This window comes from Ovis canadensis, chromosome 1 (assembly GCF_042477335.2).
Source record: "Ovis canadensis isolate MfBH-ARS-UI-01 breed Bighorn chromosome 1, ARS-UI_OviCan_v2, whole genome shotgun sequence".
In the NCBI taxonomy this organism is placed as follows: Eukaryota; Metazoa; Chordata; class Mammalia; order Artiodactyla; family Bovidae; genus Ovis; species Ovis canadensis.
Window position 1 is genome coordinate 75581387 of NC_091245.1, and position 20609 is coordinate 75601995.

At 34.6% G+C, this 20609-nt stretch overlaps 1 protein-coding gene across 2 annotated transcripts in view; it reads right to left on the reverse strand.

Annotated features, from left to right (window-relative positions):
- DPYD (dihydropyrimidine dehydrogenase) overlaps nt 1-20609 on the reverse strand; it is a 931708-nt gene that overhangs the window by 651984 nt on the left and 259115 nt on the right. For both annotated transcript variants that reach the window (XM_069598442.1, XM_069598445.1), the window contains exons 6-8: nt 18128-18324; nt 13187-13268; nt 854-941 (exon numbers count right to left, since the gene is read on the reverse strand). In XM_069598442.1, the coding sequence (XP_069454543.1) occupies nt 854-941; nt 13187-13268; nt 18128-18324 (367 nt within the window). The remainder of the gene's footprint in view (nt 1-853; nt 942-13186; nt 13269-18127; nt 18325-20609) is intronic.

Below are 20609 nucleotides of genomic sequence, written 5' to 3' on the forward strand. Positions count from 1 at the left end.
GAAACATATGAAAAATGACAGCCCCCAAACAAATGTTATCTGGCATGTGATTACTTAAAGAGATGGAACAGTTTTGACCTCTGTGTAGGTTTACTAGACATTTATATTCAAAGAAAGTGAACTAGAGAGGAGACAGACAAACTAAAAGACCTGAGGATGTACTTCGTTTATAGACCACTCACTGTTCAGACTATGATCATATAAGGGAATAAGTACAAAGTTCACAAGACAAAGAGTAAATTATATCAACAGTGTGTTCTCTTTGGTCTCGGTACAGAGTAAGAGAAAGGGGAACGTGTTAGAAAACTCAATCTTCCTGGGATACTTAGGCAAAATATGGAACCATAGGGCACATTGATTGCCTTAGCAGTTATACACTATGTGACATTCAGAACTGTGATCAAACATCTTTATAATTCAGCCAAATATGGAAAGTCTTTAGAAAATATAAAAAGAAAGAAAATGAGCCAATTCTATCTCTTAATATCAATTTAACTAATTTGTTTTATCATAAAGAGAAAGCTATAGCATCTAGATATTTCTAAGCCGAGTTCTGAGCTTCTGTGGCATGACCTGAAAACACTTTGCATCTTAGATGTTTACTGGTGATGAGAAAATGGTGAGAGAATGGGAAGGTAAAGACTGTCTCGTCCAAGTCAATCTATAATGAGGTGAGGCAGCACAACTCATTATTAAACAGAAAATTTTCTTTGGCCATTCATTTCTATGTGCTCTTTTCTGAACAGAAACAACTTCTACCATAAAAACGTCTGAAGGTATTTATTCTTCTGAATACTGTCAGGAATTGAAAAAAAAAATTACAAAGAAAAATATTTGAAAATAAGCTACTCACCTATCCCAATGAAAGCAGCTTTATACCCTTCTTCTTTCAAAGTACTAAGAGTAATGTCATTCACTGAGAGGCTTTTACCACAAATTATCTGTAAAGAAAGATTTTAGTAATTAGATTTTGGCATTTGAGTAATTAAAATCTTAATCTTTAACGTCAAAAATAATTAGCTTAGTACACACATATATAATTCCATATATATATGAAAATATTTTGTCTTTTAGTATATAGGCTTACATATACAAAATAGTATATAAATAGAACACTAACATATTCTTCTTAATGGATAAATGTATTTTTGCCTTTTAATTAAGTGGCAGAAGAAAAGTTAGCAATTTAAAATCAAGTCATTAAATTTTCACAGCTTTCTTAGTATGTTCAAGGCACTATGTGGGGTATTTTAAAGAATAAAATGATAAATGAGAGTTTTAACCTAATGTACAGTCAAGATCTGTGCAGAAGATGTACAGAAATAAGTATAACAAACAACAGAGTGTGATCAGCATTATGTCTACAAGAATTCAGGGGACAGAGAGATTCATTTTGGCTGAGGTCATACATACAAGCAAAAAGAGAGGTAGTGGGATTTCAATAAAGCCTTTTTTTAAACTGAAGTATAGTTGATTTATAATATTTTGTTTGTTTCAGGTGTACAGCAAAGTGATTTGGATAAACATATATGTGTGCATATCTATATTCTTTTAAAAATTATTTTCCATTATATTTTAAGATACTGAATATAGTTCCCAGGCAATAAATCCCTTTTAAAAATCAATAGGATTTTGATTGTGGGCACTGTCCAGGGAAGATGAATAAAGTCAGGAGTCAGAGGGTGGACACTCCTATTAAAAGTCACAATACTTTGCTCAGTTCCCAGACATGAGCCAATTTTCAGATCCTGAACTTACTGACTGAAGAGGTGGTCAGGTCATATAGAAAGAAATACCCTGCAACATCCTGGCAAGTAAATACTATAAAGATTCCTCTGCTTCTTCAAAGGGAATTACGGCCATTTACCAATGTAACTGTATGCAACTGGGGAAGGGGGGAAATCACACATTTTCAAGGACACTGGAAAGGCTCTTCATTGACTTGATATCTGAGGAGTGGGACCTACAGAGACAGGGTGAAAAACAGGCCTAGATAAAGTTCACAGTGGGCCTAAGTGAAGCACAGCTCCAGGTGTTACAGCAGGTAAATAACCAGGTATGGGCAGAGAAATGGGGGCAAGGGCCTAAACCACCCAACCTATAAGCAGCAGGAGTCCATAGACAGACAAAGTAAAGTAGGAGCCTTCAGACTGATAGGAAACCATACATTTAGGGTGATAAGAGTCCAAGTAGCAGACAAAGAAAGGCAGGGAAAAGGGTGAATCTCCTGAATCCAAAGGCAACCTTTTGCTCCTTGTGCCCTCATTACCATAAGATTAGTCTAACAGAAGTAATCATTGTATAAGGACGCCATGAGGCCATGACACTTTTAACTCAAGCTATGTGGCGACAAAAATCCCTCCTTCCCCAGTGAATATTCCACCCCTTCATTTGTAGGCCCCTCATAAGTGGCTTGGAGAAGGCACTGGAGACCCACTCCAGTACTCTGGCCTGGAAAATCCCATGGACGGAGGAGCCTGGTAGGCTGCAGTCTGTGGGGTCACTAAGAGTCAGACACGACTGAGCGACTTCACTTTTACTTTTCACTTTCACGCATTGGGGAAGGAAATGGCAACCCACTCCAGTGTTCTTGCCTGGAGATTCCCATGGAGGAAGGAGCCTGGTAGGCTACAGTCCATGGGGTCACAAAGAGTCGGACACGACTGAGCGACTTCACTTTCACTTTCTTAACCTCTTTGCCTCATCTCTGAATTCTTTTGCGATGAAGAAAGAACCTCAAATTCATTGGCAACCCAGGTAGTGGTTATAGCCAACCCTCTAGGTGTATAACCAAAATGTTAAATGTGTCAGTAGAAGTAACCCTCACAATGGGTCCCTGGTCTGCGAAGTAAGAGTTATAGCTACAAAAGTTGAGAAGGCCAGAAAACTTCTGAAACCCTGGTCAAGAGACTAAATCAAACACACTATCGTAGTCTGGAGTGGGTAGAATAGTGAGAGATGGCGGTAGTCTGTCTATCTTCTACTTCTGTTTCATTTCCCAGTCTGGCCCTGCTGAGACTAGTTGATTCCTGGAGAATGGAAACTACTGCAGATTTGACCAAAGTGCAGTCCGGACTGTGGTGTCTATGGCAAATGTGGTATTATTGCAGCCTACAGGTACACTGCACACGGCCATTGATTTGGTGAATGTGTACTTTTCATCCTGTTGCTGTGGAAAAGGGATCGGAAACAGCTCACATTCATGGGAGAAAAATACAAATATTCAGTTACTGGTTTGCCTCAAGAATATGAGAGTTATCTTTTGTAATAATATACATAATCTGAAACAATCTGGCCATACCATAGCATCTCATAATGATCCCTTACACTGAACACATCATGCAGACTGGACAACTTAAGCAAGGAGTAGCTGGTATGCTGGAGATTTTAAGAAGCGTACCTTCCACAGGGCAAAAGATCAATCTCATGAAGATCAGGGACTAGCCACTTTAAGGAGGTCTACTTTTCAGGTATCTGCCAGTATATACTTCAAAAATAAAAGAATTTACTGCAATTTTACACTCATTTACCATTATTAAATAAGGAAGCAAAATGTCTGGTAGGTTGCTTTGAGTTTTGAAGGCAATATGTTTCTAAAACAAAAGTCTCTAAATTGATTCATAGTGAAGAACAAAGCTTATCCATTAAAAATAATTGCACCTAACCTGCACAGAGTACTTAAATAAGTGCAAAACTCTCTTCTAAGCACTGCAAAGAGGACTTTTTTCATCCTCACAGTAGTGTTATGAAGTGGGATCATCTTTGAAAATGGATGGGAATGGGTGGATTTAAGATGATCACTGTATCTACTACTGCAGGCAAGAATCCCTTAGAAAAAATGGAGTGGCCCTCATAGTCAACAAAAGAGTCTGAAGTGCAGTATTTGGGTGCAATCTCAAAAATGACAGAATGATCTTCATTTTACAAATGATGATACTAAGGGACAAAAAAGCTTTGACAACCTTTACCAAAGTCAAATATGTACTTTTATTGCAGAAGCAACACATATAACAGCTACACGCTTACGTCTATTGAGGTTAAAAGGAGAACGAAGGCAGAGCAAGAACTATCCTCAGAGGCACAGAACAACATATTGCATGTGGAGAACTACTGAAAATGCAGTGTTTCTGGAGTGTAAAGCACAAAGCAAAGAATAGAAAGAGAAAGTAAGGGGATTTGGAATATAACATAGAGAGTACTTTTTTTTTTTTTTACTAAAATACTAGTTCTAATTTTATTATCAGATAGAGTAGCCATTTGAAAGTTTACAAGCAGGGGACAACCAAGATAAGATTAGTAACTGATAATTCAGAACTCTGGAATACATCAAATACCAAGAAATAAGCTGGACAATTAAACACATATTATTAAAAGTATATAATACTAAGTATCTAATAGTGGGTATTACTATTACAGTTAGTGGAATTAGATGCTATTAAAAGTGTTGAATAATGAATCTTTAGAATTGTAATTTACTTTGCCAAGAGTAGATGTTTTATTAAAATATTTCTGATCAGAAAGAATGATAAAAGTTCTAGTGCTTATTTTTTCTAATGATCTCAATCCCAATATATAATGAAGGATAGACATAAAAGAAAACTACAGGTACAAACATTCTAAATAAAATTTTATTAATCTGAGTAAGCATATAGTTTCTAAAGCTGAGCAGTGGAATGCCCTATCAACGGGTTTATCAGTAGAATTGTTGCTCATAATACTTGACTTTAGGTTTGGTTTGTTAATTGTCTCAGCAAAAAAAATTCAAGAAAGACCCCCCCCTCTGAGGTGGTATTTGTGTGCCTTTGTGTGTTTGTGTGCATGGGTGTGTGTAGTTTCATAGGGATGTTATGTGATTTATCAAAGGGGAATGAAAATATCCCAAATTTTCCACCCCGATAGTGTAAACATGCCCCTGAATATGTAACATACAAGAAGGATGCACAAACATTTTGCATTTCTCAGTCTGTTTCCACCCTAGCAAGTAATAGTGTGAGACTGAGGAAGCAAAAGTAGGAATGCAAAGTAGGAAGTGAAGAAACACCTGGAGTAACAGGCAAATTTGGCCTTGGAATGTGGAATGAAGCAGGGCAAAGACTAATAGAGTTTTGCCAAGAAAATGCACTGGTCATAGCAAACACCCTCTTCCAACAACACAAGAGAACTATGGATGGAGATTCAGGACATTGTACAGGAGACAGGCATCAGGACCATCTCCATGGAAAAGACATGTGAAAAAGCAAAATGGCTGTCTGGGGAGGCCTTACAAATAGCTGTGAAAAGAAGAGAAGCGAAAAGGAAAGGAGAAAAAGAAAGATATAAGCATCTGAATGCAGAGTTCCAAAGAATAGCAAGAAGAGATAAGAAAGCCTTCTTCAGCGATCAATGCAAAGAAATAGAGGAAAACAACAGAATGGGAAAGACTAGAGATCTCTTCAAAAAAATTAGAGATACCAAGGGAACATTTCATGCATAGATGGGCTCGATAAAGGACAGAAACGGTATGGACCTAACAGAAGCAGAAGATATTAAGAAGAGGTGGCAAAAATACACAGAAGAACTGTACAAAAAGGATCTTCACGACCAAGATAATCATGATGGTGTGATCACTCACCTAGAGCCAGACATTCTGGAATGTGAAGTCAAGTGGGCCTTAGAAAACATCGCTGCGAACAAAGCTAGTAGACGTGATGGAATTCCAGTTGAGCTATTTCAAATCCTAAAAGATGATGCTGTGAAAGTGCTGCACTCAATATGCCAGCAAATTTGGAAAACTCAGCAGTGGCCACAGGACTGGAAAAAATCAGTTTTCATTCCAATCCCAAAGAAAGGCATTGACAAAGAATGCTCAGACTACCACACAATTCCACTCATCTCACATGCTAGTAAAGTAATGCTCAAACTTCTCCAAGCCAGGCTTCAGCAATACTTGAACCGTGAATTTCCTGATGTTCAAGCTGGTTTTAGAAAAGGCAGAGGAACCAGAGATCAAATTACCAACATCTGCTGGATCATGGAAATCGCAAGAGAGTTCCAGGAAAACATCTATTTCTGCTTTCTTGACTATGCCAAAGCCTTTGACTGTGTGGATCAAAATAAACTGTGGAAAATTCTGAAAGAGATGGGAATACCAGACCACCTGACCTGCCTCTTGAGAAACCTGTATGCAGGTCAGGAAGAACAGTTAGAACTGGACATGGAACAACCGACTGGTTCCAAATAGGAAAAGGAGTATGTCAAGGCTGTATATTGTCACCCTGCTTATTTAACTTCTATGCAGAGTACATAATGAGAAACACTGGGCTGGAAGAGGCACAAGCTGGAATCAAGATTGCCAGGAGAAATATGAATAACCTCAGATATGCAGATGACACCACCTTTATGGCAGAAAGTGAAGAGGAACTAAAAAGCCTCTTGATGAAAGTGAAAGAGGAGAGTGAAAAAGTTGGCTAAAAGCTCAACATTCAGAAAACGAAGATCATGGCATCTGGTCCCATCATTTCATGGCAAATAGATGGGGAAACAGTGTCAGACTTTTTTTGGGGGGGGGCTCCAAAATCACTGCAGATGGTGATTGCAGCCATGAAATCAAAAGACACTTACTCCTTGGAAGGAAAATTATGACCAACCTAGATAGCATATTGAAAAGCAGAGACATTGCCAACAAAGGTCTGTCTAGTCAAGGCTATATTTTTTCCAGTGGTCATGTATGGATGTGAGAGTTGGACTGTGAAGATAGCTGAGTGCTGAAGAATTGATGCTTTTGAACTGTAGTGTTGGAGAAGACTCCTAAGAGTCCCTTGGACTTCAAGGAGATCCAACCAGTCCATCCTAAAGGAGACCAGTCCTGGGTGTTCACTGGAAGGACTGATGCTAAAGCTGAAACTCCAGTACTTTGGCCACCTCCTGCAAAGAGTTGACTCATTGGAAAAGACCCTGATGCTAGGAGTGACTGTGGGTAGGAGAAGAGGATTAGATGGCTGGATGGCATCACCAACTCAATGGACGTGAGTTTGGGTAAACTCGGGAGTTGGTGATGGACAGGGAGGCCTGGAGTGCTGTGATTCATGGGGTCGCAAAGAGTGGGAACTGAACTGAACTGAGGACCATTAAGTCTTTACTTACTGTGGGTAGACATGGAAAAGGGGGTGGGGGATAACCATCACTGTGAAGTAAGTAGCCCCATTGTACAAATGAGAACAAAGCGATAATAATTAGTGGCATGACAGGCACAAGGACTCTTCCCTGTCTATGCTGGGGAATATGGTCAAATTTCCCTTCTCTAAAAGCCTCAAACCCTCAAATATTTGTCATTAAATCGATAACTTATTCTCAGGAAGAGCAAGGAGACACATTCTCTGACAAAAAGTTAAAATTTTGCTTGTATTATATCTTGGGAAATTGGATCAAGATGTGCAATACTTAACTGAGATTATTATTATACGACAACTACAGAGATCAAAACCACTCTCTGGCTGATATAACTGTGAAGTCCTAACATTACTTGTTAAATACATGTATATGATGTTAGGTAAGTCGCATTAGGGGCATTTTGTCTGTGTTTTTGCACCTTTACTCCCATATTTAACATTTTTTCATCATGATTTTCCTAGATATATATATAATAGAACATATTATACCTTCCTCTAATGGCTTTAGCATTATATGCCTGAGTACTCAAACATCCCAGCTAAATTCAGATAAAATTCACTTCACATCAATCTTAGTGTAAGTTGTTGGTTTGTTGTTCAGTCGTAAAGTTGTGTCCAACTCTGTGACCCCATTGACTGCAGCATGTTACGCCCTTTTTTTTCCATTATCTCCCAGAGTTTGTTCAATTTCACGTCCATTGAGTCAGTGATGCTACCTAACCATCTCATCCTCTGTCTCCCTTTTGCTTTCAATCTTTCCCATCATCAGTCTTTTCTAATGAGTCTTCTTTTCGCATCAAGTGGCCAAAAGTGAAAAAGCTCCAATAATGAGCTTCAGCTTCAGCATCAGTCCTTCCAATGAATATTCAGGGTTGATTTGTTGGGGAGTGACTGGTTTGATCTCCTTTAAGTCCAAGGAACTCTCGAGAATCTTCTCCAGCACCATAACTAGTATTAATTCCTTGGTGCTCAGCCTACTTTGTGGTTCAACTCTTACATCAGTATATGGCTACTGGAAAAACGATGTCTTTGCTTTTTAATACACTGTCTAGGTTTGTCATAACTTTTCTTCCAAGGAACAAGTGTCTTTTAACTTAATGGCTACAGTCACCATCTGCAGTGATTTTGGAGCCAAAGAAAATAAAATCTGTCACTGCTTCCACTTTTTCCTTCTATTTGCCATGGGAATGGGACTGGATGCAATGATCTTAGTTTTTTAATAGTGAGTTTCAAGCCAGCTTAAGTATAAGAATTAACACTATTTGACTAGAGGATTGAATATAATAAGCCCTGAGCCAAAGTTCCACCTAATATTCTGAGACCTGAAAATATTTTCTTTATAAACCTATATAGTATGTCCTCATATGTATAATGTTTTTAATGTAGGATTAAGGTTTACAACATATTTGGTGTGGAATTCTTTTTTGAAATGAACTATGTGATACCTGTTATTTAAAAAAAATACATATAACAATGTACATGCTCTTCACATTTTTCTGATATAAAATTGGCTACATAGACCAAGTATTTCCAGAATCTCTAACATATAAAATAAGATAAAATAATTTAAAACATAAATTCAGCTCTCTTTGGAAACAAAATTATTGTGTTGGCTATTAATGCATATGGTCCTCAGCTTCCAGTAGAGATAAGACATGACTTTATATTAGTTGTCAGTAACAAGCTATAATGATGGAAATGTTTGCTTCAATTAAATACAATGACAAATATGATGATGTAGAGAATTTATCAAGAGGTATATTAGACATTTTTACTCAAATTATGAAGACAACTTCTTACAAATTTAGTTTAATCAAAATAGAATTCTATGAAAATATTGAGAAATGACAAATATACATATTTTACACATATTAAGAAAAATTAAAATCTTTATGCAGATTTACATTTTTAGCACTTACAAAATCATTAGAAATATTATAAAGACTAAGAAAGGAGAATATTTATATCTAACTAAATTCTGAATTGCAAGACAAACAGAAAAAGAGCATTCAATCACAAAGATTAGTAACATTTTCACACACATTTACAACAGAAGACTTTGCTAAAGTCCACCTAGGGTGAAATAACTGACAGTGTTTTATAAGGACCTTTTATTTTAAAATAAAGAGTTTTATAAAAATTTAACAGCTTAGATGCTATTTCTTCCAAAGAATATTTCTTTACTGCACTAGGAATGATCTATTGATGTGTAATCAGTTGAGAGTATACTTGACAAGTTAAACATCCTATAATCTGCTGATAGTAAAGTAAAAAAAAAAAAAGTGAATTCTATCACAAGAATATGGAAGCACATAAAAATATTATCCTAAAAACTGTTTTAAAGAGGAAAAACAAAACTGAAATAATAATGCCAAAGAAAACAGGTGAATGCTGAAAAGAGTTTATTCAAGGGAAATTATCAACTTTTAATGGTTTACTTATTCAACCTAGAAAGATAAAAATTAAATAGGAATGTAATTAAAAAGGTTAAGAAAGAATAACAAATAAGAGTAAGGATAGCAGGGGGAAAAAATAAAGACAGAGTCAGCAATTTGTGAAGAAGGAAACATTAAAAACCTGAGACTTGTTTTTTTCAAAGAATACATTAACTAGAGGAACCACTATCTAGTCATATCAAAAAAAGTTAACACACAATATATAAGTATTAAAATGTGAAAGTAAACACCATCACAGGTACAGATGAAGTATTTTACTGTATATTGAAACAGTATGGTAAATCTATGCTAATTAATTCAAAAGTCTCAATGAAACAGAGATTTTATCTAGAAAAATATATATTGACCAAATTAGCATGAGAATAAAATAGGTGGAAAGACTATGAAAAAAGTTTTTCAAAAGTCAATTTTCTCTTTCTTACCAAAACACTTTGAGATATCATAAGGATACAAATTTCAAATTTAGTAAAAACATTAGAATCAAGACAATATTCTTACCAATAATAAAATAATGAAATGCTTAGAAGTTAATTTTTATAAAGTTAGCATAACTCTATAACCTAAATTGATAAAATAACCCATAATCACAAATATAACAAAAAATTAAACAAAATGAAGACTTTCAGTAGCTCTGAAACTGTACAAAGAAAGCAACAGAATCTGACTATTCTCTGTTGTATTACCAGTTTTAATATTCAGTGCATAAATACATGAATGCAAAAGAAATTTTTTTAAACTCATAAAACAAATCTAGTTCTAGATGTACAGATATAATAAAACAGATGCAAAATTTATATTTAAGTAATGCAAAAATGAATATAACTCAATTTAAATTGGCAGTTAAAAATTTTAATACCCTTTCTTCATTGAAACAAAAAATAACTACAGAAATGTTACTATTATACTAATAAATCTAGAAAAAAAACTTATTCAGTATGATAAAAATGTTATTTCATAGTTCTGAAAAGATGCCATGTATTATCACATTTACAACATACTAGAGATTCCAGACAATGAAACAGTGGAAGAAAAAAAATATATATATATATATGTATGTATGTATATATATATATGGATGTATATATATGTATATATATATAATATATGTACATATATACATACAGTGTACAAATAAAGTTTTATTGTAACATAATCTTTGATTGGAAAAATTCAGTTTAAAATAAATAATAACTAATCTATCAGCTATTAGATATGAAATAAGTTGAAATTACTCAATAAGAAATTTAGAAGAACATAGTTGGGAGGGAAGATAATTATGCTAAGTTTAGATATGATGAATGTATGTTATTTGGATGATAAATATGCTCATTAAACTACTAAGAATACAGGAGTTCAAAAGAAAGATGGTACTAGAAGAATCCTTAGTACATAACTTGGCCAAAGTAAATTCTTAATAATTTTATCAAATAATTGAAACAAATCTAATAGAGAAAAAAAACAGGTAATATCCAAGATAACGCTAGATCACGAAAGCTAAAAATACACATATACATATATAGATACATGCACATACATGCACAGTTACATACATACATATGAGAATATATCACATGCTGCCTAGGAGCCAAAGAAAATAAATCCAGAGAAAAACCCACTTCATTGCCAGTAAATTATTGTTGACTTTAAAATATACAGTGTTAGCTGAGAGGTAAAAACACGAGGCAGGTTATAAGAAGAATGTCGTGATGAGGAAAAAGTGGTAACAAGAGTAGACCATTTTTTAAAAGATATATCCTTTCATGGGTAAGTTTGATACGTCATAAAAGATGAAAGTACTTCATCAATGGATGCCAGTACTCAAAGCTGAAAACGAATCTTATTACTGTCTCTCTTCAGAATTGTACATAGAATTTACTGTTTACAAAGCCAGTTTGAATACTTCATTTCCTTCACATTTTAAAACAACCTGAGTGATGGACAAGATAGTATTAAGCCCCTCAATTCAGGTCCTAATTATTTCTTGATAATATAATAAATTCATAGGGTTTAAACTTCAAATGTACAAAATGATGATAAATGACTTCCTACACCTTCCCAAAGGCAGTCTACCCTACTGGATTATTACACATGTCCACAGCACATATATTTTCAGGCATATATAAGCAGATATGTTTATAAAAGTGGTAATAGCATACTTTTCCCTTTGAACAAATACTGACCAAGGTGAAGGACATTAATTGACTTCATCAAGGTTATCTGACTATAAAATTAGTAAGGGACAAAACTGTAGCTGAAATGTACATTTTCTGGCACTCAGTGCACTGACTACTACTATGTCACTGTGTCTTGATGAGTTTCCTAGTAAGAGTAATGGGTATGCCCTACTTTATGCAACATATCCAGTATGGTAGAAATTGAATGCAATTTTATAGTTATTCATAAGATGAATTTAGATGTGTCTTAAATTAATTTTTGATTTATCTTCAATTTCAAGTATCACCTAATATATTACTTTGAGGTCTCAAAATCATTTCCTTACTTAATGAGATTTAGGTAAGAACTTGCATTCAAAATGAAAGACATTTAAAGAACTTTTCAGGGTATATTTATATGAAGCAAGTAATCACCCTTAAATCTATTTCGAACATTATTTTGAACAGTTTTCATAAAGGTGTGCACATTTCTATTTCATATTTGCTAGAAGATTTTTTATTTGGTGATTATATATACATTTCATCACCTAACCACTGCCAAATAAAATTAATTATAAGTACAAAAACAAAATACTGCTAGAGTGTTTTTCTTTTTATTGGTTATTTTAATTTGTATTTCTAAATGCAAGAATCATGAATAGTTTGCTAACCACTTTTCAAAGCAGTTTTTATATGTACTTATAATAATTTATTGTGTAATTTACAATATTCCATTAATCTATTATTTTATATCTGTCATGGAAAGGTAAAAGTTTTGAAAAAAAATAGTAATAAATTTAGGTGAACAGCCAGAATATATTCTTAAATATAATACAAAAGAATGGAAATTTCTAAAGCTATATCTAAAAGTAAAATGTATTGAGTTTTGATCATCTTTAAAAGAACAGCACAATATTTATTTCACAAAACAATTAAAAATACAGAATTGTTGCTTTCTACCTTGCTGAATTGCTGTTTATATTGAAAAAGGATTATCACGTTAACATTATTGACATTATGCATACATAAAATAAAATAAACCTCTGTAAGAAATGTTGTCCAAATTGTGTAATACAAATGTTTCAGAGTTCACATAACTTCCACAAAAAAAAAAAATGTGATTAAAGAAACCAAATCCTTCTATTAGCTGCACTGAAACCCTAAAGCAATTTAGGAATTTGTTCTTACAGACAATTAATCACATGCAGGCGTGCCAGATGAGAACTATTGATTGCCCTTTTCCAGGCTAGTGGCATTCAGACAGTAGACAGACAAATGCCCTAAGCAAGGAGAAGCATCTTTCTGCTTCTGCCTGGTGTAGCTTTTAATTGTTCTTTCCTAAAGTGTGTGACATTTTGCTGTTAATCTTCAATATGGAGCTTACTCCTTTCTTTTAAAGCAATACATAAATGTTATATTTTTCACTTACCTTTACACCAAGGTCCTTCATAAGCTCAATCTCAAAATTTACTACATCATATGGTAGCCGGAACTGAGGGATTTCAGAAGTACTAAAAAAAAAAAAGAGAGAAACATTTGTGGAAAAATCAGCAGTTTAAAAATGCAACACGTGTTACTGATCAGTATTAAAGGAATAAGTATTTCTTCTAAGGGTATTTTCATAATGTATAAGATGCGTGTGAGGAAATACACATTTTTATGTGCATGATGTTTGGGAATGCATGTAAGAATTAAAGATTTTAAAATTTAAAAAATAAAAAACTAAAAATTAAAAAAAAAATTGTATTTGAAGAAAAAAAAATAAAGATCTTTTCAAGGCTCAAAAAAAAATATGAATGGGTTATACAGAAACAGTAAAAATTGATGTAAAAATAAAAACAATGAAAAACAAATACTGAGCAGATAATTCATCAAAAGTAATTCCTACACATTTAAGTTTATCACAATAGTTATTTGATCTATTTACTAGCAATTCCATAAATGTCTTAGGGAAGAAAATCTTAAAAATTATTTGAAAGTATACAGTTTTTTATATGTACATCATACATACATACGTATTCAATAACTATATAGAAAAGTATATATATTTTCTATATAATTATAGAACATGTATGTATGTGTGTGTGATAATGCATACTAAAAACTGTATACTTTTATATAGGAAAAACTATATAGAAAAGCAAAAGAGTTCCAGAAAAACATATACTTCTGCTTCATCCATTAAGCTAAAGTCTTTGACTGTATGGGTCTCAAAACAAACTGTGGAAAATTCTTAAAGAGATGGGAATACCAGACCACCTGACTTGCCTCCTGAGAAAACTGCATGCAGGTCAAGAAGTTAACAGAAACAGATATGGAACAATGAACTGGTTCAAAATTGAGAAAGGGGTATGTCAAAGCTATATATTGCCACCCTGCTTATTTAACATATATGCAGAGTATATCATGTGAAATGCTGGGCTGGATGAAGCTCAAGCTGGGATCAAGATTGCCAGGAGAAATATCAATAACCTCAGATATGCAGATGACATCACCCTTATGGCAGAAAGCAAAGAAGAACCTGATGAAGAATTCTCATCAAAGAGCCTCTTGATGAAGGTGAAAGAGGAGAGTGAAAAAGCTGGCTTAAAAACAACTTTCAAAAAACTAAGATCATGGCATCTGGTCCCATCATTCATGGCAAATAGATGGGGAAACAATGGAAACAGTGACAAACTTTATTTTCTTGGGCTCTAAAATCATTGCAGATGGTGATTGCAGCCATGAAATTAAAAGACACTTACTCCTTGGAAGAAAAGCTATGACTAACCTAGACAGCATATTGAAAAGCAGAGACATTACTTTGCCAACAAAGGTCCATCTAGTTAAGGCTATGGTTTTTCCAGTGGTCATGTGTGGATGCGAGAGTTGGACTGTGAAGAAAGCTGAGTGCCGAAGAATTGATGCTTTTGAACTGTGGTGTTGGAGAAGACTCTTGAGAGTCCCTTGGACTGCAAGGAGATCCAACCAGTCCATTCTGAAGGAGATCAGCCCTGGGATTTCTTTGGAAGGAATGATTGCTGAAGCTGAAACTTCAGTACTTTGGCCACCTTATGTGAAGAGTTGACTCACTGGAAAAGACTCTGATGCTGGGAGGGATTGGGGGCAGGAGGAAAAGGGGATGACAGAGGATGAGATGGCTGGATGGCATCACTGACTCAATGGAGGTGAGTTTGAGTGAACTTTGGGAGATGGTGATAGACAGGGAGGCCTGGCGTGCTGCGATTCATGGGGTCGCAAAGAGTCGGACACGACTGAGCGACTGAACTGAACTGAACTGATTCTGCATAAAAAATAGAGATGCTAACAACTACAAAAATCTTTTACCAAATTTGTCAACACAGTAATTCACAAACAGGGATTGTTTCTTTTCAAGCTGCTTGTGCAAATGCAAGTGTAAAAAGATTATGTCTAGTCTATAAGCAAAGCAAAGTCGCTCAGTTGTGTCCGACTCTGCGACCCCATGGACTGTAGCCCACCAGACTCCTCCATCCATGGAATTTTTTAGGCAAGAGTACTGGAGTGGGTTGCCATTTCTAGTCTATACAGCTACCCAATAATTAAGTTCATATTTTTTAAACTAGCTCACATATTTGTTGATGTGTATATCTGAAAAAACGTACAGTGTTTATATATATGTTGCTAATAGATTATGTTTTTCCTAATTAATGAAGCTGTGGTAAAATGCCATTAAAAATAAAAGCTTAAATAATTCCAGAAAAATAATATGTTAGGTATTTTACTCTCCAGCAGAAAAATTTACAAAGTATGTGTGATACCTTAAAACTCAAAGTAGTGAAACATCAATACAGAAAAATAATTACTTCTGGGCTATCAGGATATTTATTCTTCAGTTTAAGCTTCATATCCTCTCTAAAGGGTCTTCATACTATGTGATATTTTTGCTTGATGATTTAGTTTAATAGTTTTATATTAATAATAGCTTAGTTGGAGTTTAGCATATTGTCATTGTACCAATGTTGATATTTATATACCTATTAATACATATTTACAGGTGCCATATGATGTAAAAACAACATATATTTTAGTTGCAACTTAATTTATTCTGTTATTAAATATGACAAATCTGTTGCTTAAAAATAGTTCAGTAGCCATCAAAATTTAAATGCTAAGTAAAGCAACAGATATGCCAACTGAATATATTTTTATAATCAATGAGTTTCTTTTGCAAAATGACACACTTAGGGGAAAAAAATAAACTGAGTAATATTATCAAATTATCATGGAAATTCTTGCTCATTTTTATATCAAATGTTTTAAGGAATATCCAGTCCCTGCTTAAAATAAACTTCATTTTTTATGATCCTAAATAAAATACATGTTACTATAAAATTCCATTTAGTTTATAATTTTTAGGATTTTTTTTCCATTATAGGATATTACATGATATTGAAATAAGTTCTCTGTGCTACACAGTAAATCATTGTTGCTTATCTATTTGTAGAGCAGTTTGTATCTGTTAACCCCAAGCTCCTAATTTATCTCTCTCACCCTCCTTTTCCCCTCTGGTAACCATAAGTTTGTTTTCTATGTGAGTCTTGGTTTGTAAATAAGTTTATTTAAATTATTTTTAGGTTTCACATATAAGTGATATCAATATTTGTCTTTTTCTGTCTCACTTCACTTAGTGTGATAATCTTTACTGTAACTTCACTTAGTGTGATAATCTTTACTGTGAATGCCAATATTTCAATCTTTATGGCTGAGTAATATTACATTGTATATATATTTACCACAGCTCCTTTATCCATTCATCTGTCAATGAACACAGGTTGCTTCCATATCTTGGCTACTGTAAAGAGTGCTGCTATGAACACTGAGATGCATGCATTTTTGTCATATTAGAGTTTTCATATTTTGTGGCTATCTGTCCAGGGATGGAATTGAAGGATCATATGGCAGCTCTATTTTTAGTTTTCTAAGAAACCTCTATACTGTTTTCCATAGTGGCTCTACCAAATTACATTCCAAACAAGAGTGCAGACCAGTTCTCTTTTCTTCACTACTCCTCCAGCATTTGTTATTTGTAGACTTTTGAAGGATGACCATTCTGACCAGTGTGAGATGATACCTCACTGTCGTTTTGATTTGCATTTCTCTAATGATTATCAATGCTGAGCATCTTTACATGCGCCTGTTCCTTTCTGTATGTCTTTCTTAGAGAAATGTTTACTTAGGTCTTCTGCTCATTTTTTAATTGAGTTATTTATTTTATTTTGACATAGAGTTGTATGAGCTGTTTTGAAATTAAACTCTGTTGGTCATATTGTTTGCAAATATTTTCTCCCACTCCACAGATTGTATTTTTGTTTTGTGGATGGTTTCCTTTGCTATGCAAAAGCTTTCAAGCTTGATTAGGTTATATTTACTTATTTTTGTTGTTATTTATTTTACCTCGGGAGACTGATCTAAGAAAATATTCGTAAGATTTATACCAGATAGAGAATGCTTTGCTTATGTTTTCTTGTAGGAGTTTTATGGTGTCATGTCTTTTATTTACGTCTTTAAGCCATTTTGAGTTTATTTTTATATATATAGTGTGAGGAAGTGTTCTAAGTTTAATGATTTACATATAGTTGTCCAACTTGCCTAACATCACTCATTGAAAAGACTGCCTTTTTTCCACTATATATTCTACAGAGTCCATTTATCTTAAATAAAGTAAACTCCATTCATTGTCCAACCCGATATGAATATCTGAAAATCACTTATACACAGTGAATATTTTCCATACTAGTGTGTGGAACTTCAAGGGAATAAATGTTTATGTGATGAATCCTGGTTTACAACAATGATGTTGCTTAATAGCAAATAGTAATATGGTAGTTATGAGATAAAACACTGCATAAATGTACATTAAAATGGAACATTTTTAGTAGTCTCTAACTTAATTGTAATCAAACGTAAGACGTAAAGAGATTGGAGAATGAAAATACATGACCAAGACAACACATCTACATACACACTGAAATGAATCATCCAATATTCTGTGGAGGTAGGTTTCCGCATCTCTAATTTGCAAAACTCACATATATCTCCATTAAGGGAAAGATTCACAGGGATGAAATAAGCTTTCATATGATTGTTTCCTCTATTCATAAAATATTTTACTGTGATTTTTCTTAAATTCACAGAACTAGAGAGAGAAATTTTAAAATAAATATTACTTAAAGCCAACTGCAAATTTAAAGTGAATGATGAAATCAAAATTTGAGCATTTGGAAAAAAGAAAAGTTAAAATACCATCTGTGAACCTGAAGTTCCTATATGATTACAAACCAACAATATTCATAATTGTTTTACCCCATTATTTTTAACACTATGAACATGAAATAAATGTAGGAATTACCTTAAACCACCAACGTATTCCTGTTTTTCAAATATGGTGATGTCATTGTAGCCTAATCGAGCCAAGAAGGAAGCACAACTTATACTTGCAGGCCCAGCACCCAAAAGAGCAATCTTTGCAGAATAGGCTTCAGGCATTTTTTCTGGGGGAGGCAGAGAAGGATTCCTGATTTGAGGGATATTCATTGCTTTGAATACCTACGGAGAAATCAATTGGCATGGTTAAAATTTTTAAGATAGCGTTTACATTCTCAAATGTATTTTTAATGTTTCAAATTCACTTATGCTTTTAATAGAAATAAACATATTTTAAGTACTAACATAGGATATTTAGAAGTCATATTGGGTGCAGTTGATGACAATTTATGCTCGACTAACTCTCTGTCAATCTTTGAAATTTCTGCCTAAGGTCACACTTCAGGGAAGCATTCCTGACTCACTCTTCCTACTCCACTCTCTGGGCCAACTTAAGCATTCCTCCTCTGAGCTCCTGAATCACATTTTGTACACTACTAAGAAAATCATCTACCATATGTGTCCATGTTAGTCAGCAGAACATTAGTTCTTGAGTCAGAGAATAGGTCAGATATAAAAATGTACACATATAACTTATTAACTGTTTTAAATATTTTAGACACATGTTACCATGTATAACCAGCAGTGAGCACTATCCTGGCAAGTAGACATTCAGAAAATAATTTATGGCATCTGTTTCTGGTTGTAACAGACTAGTTTTTTAAGGATAACTTTTCAAAAATATGTTGGAAGCACTGGATAACCTCTGAAGTAACCCTGACTAGAGGAGCCATGATCTCAGGAAAAAAGAGAACATCAGAGAAGTGAGATGATAGTATAGGAGTTAACTTTTATCCCGAGGGAATCGCTGACTTTTTAGCAAAATGAGGAATCTTGTAGATAGAAGACCAAGGCTCAGAAGAAAGAGCAAGAGAGATCTTAGGTAATCTAGGACTAGAGTGACACAGGGTTTGGGGAATGTAAGAGGCTAGAAACCAGAAGCAGAAAGTATAGAAAAGATTAATTCTTACACTTCATAAGAAAAAGACTAAGAATATAAATAACAATTCAAAAGAAAAGTCTCTATAAAGCAGAAGGGGGACTTCCCAGGTGGCTCAGAGGTAAAGAATCCACCTGACAGTGCAGAATGCCCTGGAGACATGGGTTCGAGCTCTGGGTCGGGAAGATCCCAAGGAGGGCAAGGCAGTCCACTCCAGTATCTTTGCCTGGAGAATCCCATGGACAGAGGAACCTGCAGGGCTACAGCCCACGCGGTCACAAAGAGTCAGACACGACTAAAGCAACTTGGCATGCATGCAAACCAGAAGGGAGCCTTCTGCACTCTGATGGACCAAATGAAACAACTAGAGTACAGGAGTAGCTAAAGAAGAGAAAGTCCTAGTCAACATCTTAGCAGACAGATGAAACTTATGGAGGGTTATACTCTGCAAGTAGAGCAGACTAGAGGTAGACATGCAACCCAGCCTGAGTCAGCTCAGCTCCTGATTTAGATAAGGGTGATATGGTCTCACTCCTGTCTACCTACCAAATGAAATGGGGAACCTTGTGTGGTAAATAAGTCAACCACAATGTCTACAAATTTTCATATACAAGGCTTGGCTTCTGATCAAAAATCCCAGGTCTGTCATTAACTAAGAACTGCCAATAACTCAGAAAATAGATAGATATGAATACATAATTCAGTACATGTTGTTATCACAAATGGACTTTATACAGAAAATCTACAATGAATTTATAAGAATGTGACTTCACCAGGAAACTTGAATTTGTGTAAAAAAGAGAAATTTTTAAAAAGAAGAAATTCAAAATTAAAATCAAAACCAAAATAAATGTCCTTTACAGTAGTTTGAACAGCTGAGCAAAAATGGACTCATAAATGGAAGATGGGTCAGTATTTTGTTATTTTTCCACTTGTTATTGCAACTGATTCCTCCCTTCCCTTAGTTTGATAGCAGTAGTTTTTTCTGATGAAGTGAGAATTTAAATAAAACTTTGTAAACTTTATCTCAGAGGGCAATATATTTAGAGGACTGGCTTTAAAATTACACTCTCGGGGTTGAGTCTTGACCTCTATCATTCTCATGGTAAAGTCCTTGAATAAAGACTTTAATATCTCCATTCATAAGACTCCTCAAACTGTAGACTGGATCAGCAATAATGAAGGGATGGAGCCAAAGCAAAAACAATACCCAGTTGTGGATGTGACTGGTGATAGAAGCAAGGTCCGATGCTGTAAAGAGCAATATTGCATAGGAACCTGGAATGTCAGGTCCATGAATCAAGGCAAATCGGAAGTGGTCAAACAACAGATGGCAAGGGTGAATGTCGACATTCTAGGAATCAGTGAACTAAAATGGACTGGAATGGGTGAATTTAACTCAGATGACCATTATATCTACTACTGTGGGCAGGAATCCCTCAGAAGAAATGGAGTAGCCATCATGGTC